The following is a 12,705-nucleotide window of genomic DNA, read 5'->3' as shown; positions in this document are numbered from 1 at the left end:
TTTCTCAGTCTCAACCCTCGGACTCAGCACCGCCTTCTTGACCTGCAATCTTCTTCCCGATCTCTCTGCCCCCAACCCCTCTCCGGCCTATCACCCTCACCTTAACCTCCTTCCACCTATCGCATTCCCAATGCCCCTCCCCCAAGTTCCTCCTCTCTACCTTTTATCTTAGCCTGCTTAGCACATCCTCCTCATTCCTGAAGAAGGGCTTATGCCCGAAACGTCGATTCTCCTGCTCCTTTGATGCTGCCTGACCTGCTGCGCTTTTCAGCAACACATTTTTCAGCTCTGATCTCCAGCATCTGCAGTCCTCACTTTCTCCTCCTTAACAAAACAAATGACAACCAATTCCCTGACCAATCAGAGTCAACTGCCTGTTTAAATATTTGTTTATATTTCAAACAAAGCTTGACAGTTAACTGTCAATCATCATTAATTGGTGGACTCTCCAAAGCATTGCCTCTGCCAATCAAAGTGCACTTTCCAACCAATCAGCATTGTCTACTCGTGCAATGTAAATGTTATTTTTCCCCCTTGAATTGGTATTCTTGTGAATTATCCTGATGAGTCCAAAATGAAAAGCTTCATCAAAATGTGTCTGATTTCAGCAATGAAGACAGTGCACTTTACAGTACCGCCTAGGGCTGGTAATAGAACAACAACAGAAACCTAATCTTAGTGTTTGATCACTAGAACAACAATGACATGTAATCCCAGGAGGCTAAGGAAATAAAAAGTGAGAATATGGTTCAGAAAAATAAAACTCTAAACAGGAATAGGTAGGTGGGAGATTCAAAAAATGTCATGGAGTAGGAGACTGGTTCCCTGTAGGAAGTATCAACACTACAATCCAGCATGACTTCTTGTGACTTCTGAGTAATTGGCTTAGAGTGCCAGTGACACAGAGAGCAGGTCACCAGATGAAGCTTCTCGGATCAAAACTGATATCAGACTGCCAGATTGTAGATTCGAACAGAAGGCATTGGGGTTTTATTTAACTTTGAATCAAAAAATAAAACACTGCATCCAGATATTTTGATTAAATTGAGTAAAACAAACATGTATGTTATACTTCAAACATATTTATATGCAAATTTTAACCATGGTTTTAATGTGGAATCTGTATTACCCACTCTTCAGGTGACCCGAAAAAATACCCACATCTTCTGCATTTGATCAATCAGTGTAAACGATCTTCAATCCCTTTCCTCATACCTTCATTCACTTGCCTCTTGCCCCCAGGTGGCTTAATGTATGATACTTTAACAGGTAAGATATGCTGTCTCCATGGATTTTACAAAACCTTAGACTACAATGCAGTATTTTTTGCTTCAAAATAAAACAAAATTAATGTATTGCAAATGCTGGAAATCAGAAAGAAAATAAATTATTCAGAAAGTAAGGAGGCATGGGATATAGGAAATTTGGTTGTCTGGATACCAATTGGCTGGCCCACAGAAGACAGAGGGTGGTTGTAGATGGGAAGTATTGAGCTAGAACTCAGTGACCAGTGGTGTTCTGGAACCTCCGCTCTTTGTGATTTTTATGAATGACTTGTATGAGAGAGTGGAAGGGTATGTTAGTAAGTTTGCTGATGACACGAAGGTTGGTAGAGTTGTGGATAGTGTGGGGAGGGCTGTTGTAAGTTGCAATGGGATATTGACAAGATGCAGAGCTGCAGGTCAGGCAGCATCTGAGGAGCAGGAGAGCAGCAGAGCTGGGCTGAGAAGTGGCAGATGGAGTTCAACTTGGAAAAGTGTTAAGTGATTCGTTTTGGAAGGTCAAATTTGAATGCAGAATACAGGATTAAAGGCAGGATTCTTGGCAGTGTGGAGGAACAGAGGGATCTTGGGGTCACATCCATAGATCCTTCAAAGTAGCCAACCAAGTTGATTGGGTGGTTAAGAAGGCATATGGTGTGTTGGCTTTCATTAGCAGGGCGATTGACTTTAAGAGCTGTGAGGTTATGCTGCAGCTCTATAAAGCCCTAGTTAGACCACACTTGGAATATTGTGTTCAGTTTTGGTCACCTTATTATAGGAAGGATGTGGAAGCTTTAGAGTGAGTGCAGAGGAGATTTACCAGGATGCTGCCTGGACTGGAGGACATGTCTTCTGAAGAAAGGTTGAGGGGGCTAGGACTTTTCTCATTGGAGTGATGAAGGATGAGAAGTGACTTGATAGAGGTGTACAAGATGATGAGAGGCATAGATAGAATGGATAGGCAGAGACTTTTTCCCAGAGTGGAAACGTCTATCATGAGGGGGCATAATTTTAAGGTGATTGAAGGAATGTTTGAATGTCAGAGGTAGATTCTTTACACAGAGAGTGGTGGGTGGGTGGAATGCACTACCAGCAGTAGTAGTAGAGTCAGATACTTTAGGGTCATTTAAGTGACTCTTGGGGAGGCACATGGATGATAATAAAATGGAGGATATGTAGGTTAGTTTGATCTTAGAGTAGGATAAAAGTTCAGGGCAACATTGAGGGCCAGAGGGCCTGTACTGTGCTGGACTGATCTATGTTCTATTTCTCCAAACATGAATTGCTATGTGCTTCCAGTGGCTTCATTTTTGTTTCTTTTTGTTGACAATAATTTGCCTCCTGGATGATCCACATCATTGCAAATTTAGTTACATTTAGCAATATGTTTCCTTCAGCTATCTCTAGTTTACTCACAATATCTGTTGAACTTGTGGAAAGCCATGCTTACTTATGAACATATGAATGTATGATTCAGGAGCAAGAGTGGGCTACTCGACCCTTTGATTTTCTTGATAAATATCTGTTGTTATTTATGCGTAATATGACATTTTAGATGTATATCAAATAACAAGTCCCTTCAATTGTTTGAAATAAGCAAAGTGTTAACCACACTCAATCAGCATGCAGTTGTAAAACATGCAACAAAACATTCAACATCAAACATGATCCTGCAATTGGACAATGTTTGCTTGTTAATCTGACAGTCAACGTAACTCTTTTCACTATCAATTTAGAATTGTCAGTCGGGGTTCACAATGAGTCTCACTCTAAGCTAAAATCTAACTCAGTATGTATTGGGAGCTAATTATATTAATATTTATTCTTTATACTGTGCCCACTTCTATTTAACAAAATAGGTTACAGCCGTTCACTTGAACATTTCTCAGGCCAATGCTCCCTCTCCAATGCTCTTTCATGTACACGTGAATGTAGTGATAATTTAGCGATAAGGAAGGCTAGCTTAAATCTGCCCTCAGCTGCAAGCTCATCATTTACTATGCTGTTCCATTCTTGGAAATTAAAAGGCCCCAGATTGCCTGTAAGAAAAAAATATAACTCTGGAATAAACTGTATGCTTTTTGTCAGTATGCCGATTGTTGGAAGGTGTTAGGACGATGCACTGGAAATGCCCAGCACCTTTTCTAACAAAGTTCTCTGGTTGTATATTGACATCGTGGGCAAGGCCAGCATTTGTTGCTGATCATTAATTGAACTGAACACTTCAGAGGGTAGTTAAGCATTGTTTTGGGTCTAGAATCACATGTAGGCCAGTCTCGAGAAGCACAGCAGATTTCTTTCCCTAAAAGACATGAATGAAGCAGATGGGTTTTTTGAAGATCAATTATCATTTTGTGGTCACCATTGCTGAGACTAACTTTCTGTAATGATTTGTTAATTGAACTTAAATTTCTGAAGCTGCCATGATGGGATTTAAACCCATATCACCAGAGCTTTAGGTTTATTATCATTGTGACACCATCATCTTCTTCACCTGTAATGATAAACAAGTCTTGTTGAAAAGACTGAATTCAGACCTGTTATACTCTCCTGTTTTCATTTTAGATGCAGATAAACTGACAATATATTCTTGAAATTTAAGTAATTCACCATGGACTTTTAACATTTGCAGTTTTTCTTCCTTTTAACTTTAGTGATACTTGTCAATGGTGGTGGTGAATGATGAAGGGCTTATGCCCGAAACATTGATTCTCCTGCTCCTCGAATGCTGCCTCACCGGCTGTGCTTATCCAGCACCACACTCTCAAGTCTGATCTCCAGCATCTGCAGTCCTCACTTTCTCCCACTTTAGGGATGCTTGCTTTTTTTGTCATGTGAAGTAACTTCCAACATCACCAGGACCAGCTTTATTCTGAAATTATTAGCATTTTCAACCCCATTAACATAGCTACTGAGGCAAGAATCATGCGAACAGGTACAGCCAAGAGTGCGATTCAAACCATGATGTCTTTATCAGTTCTCTGCACAAACAACTGTGCTAGTGTCCCTTGCCCTCTTTTACCTCCAATTATTTTCTCTTCAGATATTTATCCAAGTCCCATATGAAAGCCTCGATTTGATCTGCCCCAACAATCACATTATCAGGAAGAGCTTTCAAAATTCTATTCACTTGCTGCATAAAAATGTTTCCCCTTATGGTGCCTTCAGTTCTTTCGGCATTCACCTTAATCCAGTGTCATCTGGTACTTGATACTGCCACCATTTAGATCGAATTCTCATTATCTTCACTGTTCAGATCATCCTTTATATGCCTCTGTCAAAACTCCTCTCGAATTTGTCTATAGATTATTAGTTTACAATCTATATATAAGCTCATTAAAGATTACCCCATTGTGATTATGCAGGTCATACTGACACAATTACAGCTGTAACAGGCATGCAGAAAGGTCTACAAGCAATCACTGCATCCAAGGATAGAACTCTGAAAATATGGGACCTCAAAAGTGGACAAACTTTGCAGACGGTTCATAGAGTTGGTGAGAACATTGATTCCATTACTGTCTGCATGCAGAATAGGCTGGTTGCAGTTACTGAGGATAACTCTCTCCAAGTTTGGGATATCCATTCAGGAAAACTGGTCTTCAAAATCAGTGATTCTCTGGATCCTCCCATTGTAACATCTGCAATGGATGGGCAACTATTATTGGCATTTTATGATGGAAGTCACTCTGTTAAGGTAAGAAAATCTGTTGCTACTGCATAGAAGTAGCTTGATAAAATAATGCTAAATGCACTTGATTCATGGTTCAGAAGGCAAGTCTTCAATCATTGGAACTGATAGAATTTCATAAGTTTGGTCAAGACAAATAGTTGTGCCTAGGCCTATCAACTGGAGTGAGACACCTCTATTTGGATTCAAATAAACACAACTCTTTTGAGCAAATTTAATTTTGACCTATGGGCTAAAGTCATAAATGAAGGTGCACAATTTCATAGGCAAAATGAAGATACACTATGGACATTCAAGAAGCAAATTTTATTAACACATTTCTTTGGAAATCTTGGAAAATCTCAACAGGTCTGGCAGCATCTGTAAGGAGAGAAAAGAGCTGACGTTTCGAGTCTAACTGACTCTCTTTCTCTTTTGGTTTCAGGTTCCAGCATCCGCAGTAATTTGCTTTTATCCAGTGTTTAACCCACTGCCACCTCTCTTCCAGGAATGCCTACCCTGAAGAAATACTGCTCTTCTCTCCGACAGGATTTTCATTTGTCTCTCTCCCCCTGTCCACCTTCACTGCTTTCCTTTTCTCTCTCAGTGTTAGACAAGGTATTTACTAAGACTCGCTTCCACAGCCATATTTCCTTCCTCAGTGACTGTCTTCACCTCCGACTTACTCCACATGGATTTCAACTCAAATTCCACCCTGCATGCAGCCTCCAGGATTACAGGTACTTGAATGATATACACCATTTTTCTAACTGCTGTTTTTGTCGCATCCGAAAAGCCACACTCAGGGCCATGCGGCGCCACGTGAAATCACTCCAGCAGCACCGACTGACTCTCTCTCAAAGCTGTCCTGGTCTACAGTTTCATTTCATCCTTCGTATTACTTGACACCTTAACTCCAAACTTTTCCTGTTTCTTGCAGATGTTAAGAATGCAAGCTTCAACTTCTCATCCACACCCCTGTCCACCCTCCACCTTCCAACAGTCCCAATCCCTTGAACCCCATCTCTTCCAGCCCCAGCCCTTGCCGTGTGTTCACCATACCCTCTGACCTTCCCCTCTCTGAGGCTGAGTGTGCTGTTCTCGGCAAAGGACTCAACTTTGTACCCTTACTTCCCCACCTCAATGAATTCCGGGCTTGACATGATCCTGAGCTCTTCTTCTGTTGCCTTCGTGCTCACTTCTTTGGGCAAGAGTCCTCCCCCCGCTCCACAGATCCTTTCACAGATCCGTCCAACATTCCACCTCTACTTGGACACCCCCGCCAGGACAATTTCCCGCCCTCGATCTTTTCATTGACAATTGTCGACGGGACATTGGCCGCCTTAATTTCTCTGCCCCATTCCAACCTCTCTCCATCCGAACTTTCTGCCCTTTGCTCCCTTAGGTCCAACCCCAACCTTCTCATCAAACCTGCTGACAAAGGGGGTGCAGTTGGCCATCTGGCGTACTGACCTCTACCTCACAGAGGCTGCGCCCCAACTCTCAGATTCCTCCTCCTACCTCTCCCTGGAGCATGACCACACCACTGAGCATCAAGTCATTGTCTCCAACACCATGACTAACCTCATTTCCTCTGGATGCCTCCCCCCCACAAAGGGGGTGCAGTTGGCCATCTGGCGTACTGACCTCTACCTCGCAGAGGCTGCGCCCCAACTCTCAGATTCCTCCTCCTACCTCTCCCTGGAGCATGACCACACCACTGAGCATCAAGTCATTGTCTCCAACACCATGACTAACCTCATTTCCTCTGGATGCCTCCCCCCCACAGCTTACAACCTCATAGTCTCCCAACCCCGGACAGCCCGTTTCTACCTACTCCCCAAAATCCACAAGAAGGACTGTCCCGGCAGGCCCATTGTGTCAGCATGCTCCTGCCCCACTGAACTTATTTCCTCCTACCTTGACTCCATCCTCACTCCTCTGGTTCACTCCCTCCCCACCTACATCCGGGATTCCTCTGATGCCCTGCGACACATTGACAGCTTTCAATTCTCAGGCCCTAACCACCTTCTATTCACCATGGATATGCAATCTCCTTACACCTCCATCCCATACCAAGATGGCTTGAAAGCTCTTCGCTTCTTTCTCGAAAAGAGGCCCGAACAATCTCCATCCACCACCAATCTCCTTTGCCTGGCTGAACTTGTTCTCTCTCTCAACAACTTCTCCTTCAACTCATCCCATTTTCTCCAAATCAAAGGTGTAGTAATGGATATCCGTATGGGTCCTAGCTATGCCTCCCTTTTCATGGGGTATGTGGAACATTTCTTGTTCAAGGTCTACCCGGGCCCCTTCCCACAACTGTTTAATTGGTACAAAATTTTTTTTTAATTAAGCTTTGACAAAGGGTCAATTAGACTTGAAACGTCAGCTCTTTTCTCTCCTTGTAGATGCTGCCAGACCTGCTGAGATTTTCTAGCATTTTCTCTTTTGGTTTCAAATTCCAGCATCCGCAGTAATTTGATTTTATCTTTGGAAATCTTATTCAGGTGGGGCTTCAGTCATTGTATATTTTTGAATCATGTAACACGGATGTATATCTGGAAACCTAGAGCCTAAATGTGGCTTCCCAAAGGAAGATCACAATTTCCATTGCTGGTTAAAAAGAAAAATTCATATTTGCAATTGTATTTTATTGCATGGGTTACTTAATTTTGACATGTAATCACCTAATATATGCTGGCATTGTGCAAATTCTTCAGTTTGCTACAATATATTAACCTTGTGATAAAGTGGTGGATCATTCAATATATTCCACATTGAGTTAGGGTTTAGGCTATGTGAGACAGGCAGGAACAAATCAACCATAATCCTATTGAATTGCAGAGCAGGGTCTATGGACCATTATATCCTTTACGGAGGAAACTTGCCATCCTTACTTGGACTGCTCTATATGTGGCTCTTGTACTACATCAACATGGGCTGTCTCTCAACTCTGCTTGGAAGGGGCTAGGAAGCCTGTCAGTTATGACAACATGTAATGGGCTACTAGGAATGAACAATGAATGGCAGTGACAACCATGTCCTGAGAATGAAGGCTTGGAAGTATAACACAAGAAAATCACCAAAGATATTGATTATGTTGTAAATCCTTTGGAAATTCCTGTGGTGCTACATGACTATGTTGTGGAAAGTGGCTTAATGAGAGGACTCAAAATGGGGAAGGAAGAGGAAAGTAGTTGAGGGTATTACCACAATGATTCCCTCCAAGTCAAGAAAAAGCTCTTGTTATATTACTGGAAGTCATGTTAAGTGGCTTGCAGTGGTCACAGAAATCCAGGCCATTACATGCAAGTAAAAGTTAAATATAGCTCAGAATAGAAAAATTACATTCCTTTCTTGCTGTTAATTGCCCATCCCATGAAGTTGATCCTGTATATAGAAGATATTGATTCATGTTAGATGTCTATGATCAATGGAATGCAGCCTATTCATAGGCTATTCAGCCCCTCAAACCTATTCCACCATTCAGTTAGGTTCTGGTGGACCTGTAAACTAACACCAGTGACATCTGAACCTTATTTGCAGAGAAAATAGGTAAAAAAATGTTTTGACAATTTGCCGCTAACACCATGCACCCATACTGAACGTTTCAACACTGCTGTTCGGTATTCATTTTGTTTTCATATTGTTTTGTTTCTCTATTCTTTCATGGGATGTGTGCTTTGGTAGCAAGGTCAGAATTGTTGCCCATTCCTAACTGGGTAATTAATAATCAACCACATCACTGTATTGGGAGTTACATGTAGTGTTGTAGTAACATCACTGGACTAGTAATCCAGAGGCCCAGGCAAATGCTTTGGGAACATATGTTCGAATCTCACTCTAAATCTTACTAGAAATTTACATTTAGTTAACAAAGCTAAAATATAAAATGAGTGTCAGTAATGGTGACCATTAAAATTTCACTGATTGCTGTAAACAATCCACCTAATTCTACAATGTCCTTTAGTAAAGGAAATCAGCCATTCCTTCCCTGGCCTGGCCTACATGTGACTCTGGACCCATATCACTGTGGTTCATTCTTAATAAACCTATGAGTAGCTGAACAAAACAGTCACTACAAGGAGAATTGAGGGTGGACAAAAAATGTTGGCCTTATCAGCTACAGCCATTTGCACAAAATTATTTTGGTAAAGTACGAGTTCAGCTAACATTCCTACGGTATTTGTAAGACCAGTTAAGCTGGAGGCAATCCCACTCCACACCCTGCTGTACCTGATATTGATAACTTTCCCCATTGCATAACAATAAAGGATGCAATTTTGTTATTCATGAAATCACGCCTGTTTTTACAAGACATCAGTGCATCAATGAATTCACCATGAGCAGCTCTGCCATGATAAAGACAGAAGCAAATCAATCACTGACTTACAATTTTTTTGCGATTTCAGATTTTTGACTTGACCAATTCCTGCAGAGTGTTGCATCATGTAAATATATCATCAGAGGATGACCCTATACACAAGGATCACACTGTCCTGGTATCTGAGAACTCAGTGAATGATTATGTTCTTTTTGCTTATCGGTTAGTATTCCATCTAGTCTCTTTTTCTGTGCTCTCATTCCAAAGTAGATAGATTAAACAGATTACAGGCAGTTTATGATTTTCATGTGATTATGGAAATGGCGTGCAGGAAAGACTTACTACTACATCAAGCCTGTGCCACACAGTTCTGATTCCTTCTGTATCAAACATTGTATATTTCCCAGCAGCCTGGAGCCATATAGTCATCTGGGAGAGATGAAAAATCATCCATTTGGGAACATAATTGGAAAATTCTTCTCTTGTTCCCCAGAGTGATCTAAACTAGTCCTAAAAGACCACATTGGATATTAAATGAAGCTGACCTTTTTCACAATGTTACAACTATCTGGGCCAGAAACTGGTCCAGCTCTTGCTGGAAAGAATAGAATGAATCAGCAAATATCTCATGAGTTGGAACATTTTCAATTAAGCATATCTAATAAATGCAAGCTAATTCTCCCTCACCTGCTTAATTGAAATAATCAGTCCACATAAACACCATCGAGTTCATTCCTTATTTTATAAATCTCTATCAAGTCACTGCCAAATTTGCATTTTTCTAAAGTATAAAGGTTCTGTTTAAAATTAATGTGTTTTATGCTGGAAACTAATTTTATGGTAATTACAGTAACTCCATGGTAGGTCAGGGTACATTGTATTATCCGATACTATTATTCCATCCTGAAGTTAGTGTTTCAAAAGTGTCATGATCATCCAAACACTGTGCTCCTGTACTGTGACCAAGGATATTGTAACATAATGGTGTAGTTATTACAATGAGACATAGTGGTGTAATTGAATCTGATTCTTATCTAAAGGCTCAGTGAACTGTTTCCTAATTTGGGTGAATATGTGCTAAGAAACCATCATACTGAAGTAAATCATTGTATAATTGTAATTATTTTTATCATTTGACATCATCATGACTGTTCTACTTCAGATACATAAACGTTCTTTAACAAATACACAGTAAAATCACATATTTTAGGGTGTTACAACATCTTTGCATTATTAAATGAAGTAATCAGTTTTAGCAATCATATTAACCCGAATATGAACTTCTCAGCACCACAAATGGTGAGTTTTATTCGTGTGTCTAAGTAAATGGAGATTTTTCATTTTTGTGCAAAATACTGTGAAATCTACTCAGAAATCAAATAATAGTGGGGAAGAAGCTGATCTTGAATCAATTCGTGTGTGTTTTCAAACTTTTGTTATCTTCTGCCCGACAGAAGAGGGTTTAAGACAGTATAATTAGTGTGGGAGTGGTCTTTGATTATGTAGGCTGCTTTTCCAAGGCAGTAGGAAATATAGATGGAGTCAGCGGATGGAAGACTGGTTTGTGTCTTGGACTGGGCTGTGTTCTCAACTCTCTGTAGTTTCTTAGTCTTGGGAAGAGCAGTTGCCAACCAATGCTGTGATGCATCCATATAAACTGCTTTCTATGGTGTATCTAAAAAATTAGTAAGATCCCTTGTGGGCATGCTGAATTTCCTTAGCCTCCTGAGGAAGTAGAGATGTTGTGTTTTCTTGACCACTGCATCAACATGGATGGACCATTACAGATTGTTGGTGATCGCAACTCCCAGGAACTTGACGCTGTTGACCATCTCTGCCTCAGTACTATTGATACAGTCAGGGTTGTATCCTCTACTCCCTTTCCTGAAGTCAATGACCAGCTCCTTCATTTTGCTGAATTTGATGGAGAAATCGCTATCTTTACACAATGCCACTAAGCACTCACTCTCTTTTCTGTATTCTGTCTTGTTGTTTGAGATCAACCCTTCAATGGTGGTGTTGTCAGCACACCTATAAATGGTGTTGGGGCAGAATTTGGTCACACGGTTGTGAGTGTGTAGGGACTATAGTAGGGAGCTGCGTACGTAGCCTTGTGGGATGCCACTGTTGAGAACTATGGTGGTGGAGGAGGTGTTGTTGCCTATTCTTACTGATTAAGGTCTATGGGTCAGTGCATCGAGGATACAGTTACAGAGGTGGAAGCCGAGACCTCAGTCTCGAAGTTTAAAAATGAGTTTGCTTGGAATTATGGTGTTGAAGGTGGAAATGCCATCAATAAGTAGGAGACTGACATAGGTATTCTTGCTATCCACATGTTCCAGGAATGAGTGTAGGAGATGGCGTCTGCTGTGGACCCGTTGCGCCAGTAGTCGAATTGCAAAGAATCAAGGAAATCAAGTAGGCTGGAGTTGATGTGAGCCATGACTAATCTCTCCAAGCACTTCATAGTTATGGAGGTCAGACCTACCAGGCAGTAGTTGGTGAGGCACACTGCATGACTTTTCTTTGGCACCAGGATGATGGTGGTCTTGTTGAAGTAGGTGGGGACTCCAGATCGTAACTCGATTCCCCCCAGCTCTTCTCACCCTAACCTAAAACTGTACCATCTTTCCCTGGTTTCTCTTTTCAGGGCTTGCAGCATCTTAATTTGCCAATACAATACATGGTGCTATAATGTACATGGTGCTATACTATTTATCAGAACTCGATGTGAGCAAAATAGAAAGTTTTCTCCTCTAATGTCACCACCTGCATGGATGTAAATAAAACAACTGGCACATGCATATTTAAACTAAAAATATCTGGTTACAGCTAAAGGCAATTTAGTTGAAACTGTTCACATGTAAATGATATACAGTAGCAGCATGATGCTGTTTGTGACTGTAAGTAACGTAAAAGTTCAATTGTAGAAGAGACGAGCAATTTCTGACAACAGTACTAATACCTGTAACACATTCATTGCAGCCCAGTAGCATCTGAATAATTCATCTTTTGAAAAATGTACAGACTAATTAATTTCTTATTTTGACCACTGGGAATCACAAGAGAGCCTGATTTTATATCCTTTTCAAATCCACATACAATCATCTCTCGTAGCTTTCTCTTGTTATGGACAGGCCAGACCCCTCAAAACATTTTTAAGCTGATAGCCAAGACTGTAACTTTGCTATTTGTTTAACTAGGTGTATAGTGGATATTCCCAGTATAAATTAACTGAGTCAAAAGCCAAAATTACAGAATGAAACACAAAGAACAGAAAACAGAATATCTGATAACTTATCCTATCAGAACCCGACTTAATGATGCTGTTTCAAAAACACAGACATCCTTTAGCACAAACGGTAAATCACTGGCTACTTGCAGTTTGCAAGGAGAGAGAGAGAAGTCCAGCAGCATTTCACACATCCCCTGCTGTAACTGAACCA

At 40.9% G+C, this 12,705-nt stretch overlaps 1 protein-coding gene across 4 annotated transcripts in view; it reads left to right on the top strand.

The window, feature by feature from the left end:
- LOC122557528 overlaps positions 1 to 12,705 on the top strand; it is a 102,510-nt gene that overhangs the window by 61,466 nt on the left and 28,339 nt on the right. For all 4 annotated transcript variants that reach the window (XM_043705285.1, XM_043705292.1, XM_043705298.1 and 1 more), the window contains 3 exons: positions 1,141 to 1,269; positions 4,628 to 4,959; positions 9,348 to 9,481. In XM_043705285.1, the coding sequence (XP_043561220.1) occupies positions 1,141 to 1,269; positions 4,628 to 4,959; positions 9,348 to 9,481 (595 nt within the window). The remainder of the gene's footprint in view (positions 1 to 1,140; positions 1,270 to 4,627; positions 4,960 to 9,347; positions 9,482 to 12,705) is intronic.

This window comes from Chiloscyllium plagiosum, chromosome 2, assembly GCF_004010195.1.
Source record: "Chiloscyllium plagiosum isolate BGI_BamShark_2017 chromosome 2, ASM401019v2, whole genome shotgun sequence".
Taxonomy (NCBI): Eukaryota; Metazoa; Chordata; class Chondrichthyes; order Orectolobiformes; family Hemiscylliidae; genus Chiloscyllium; species Chiloscyllium plagiosum.
The sequence above is the reverse complement of the archived record's forward strand: the minus strand, read 5'-3'. Positions and strand labels throughout refer to the sequence as shown.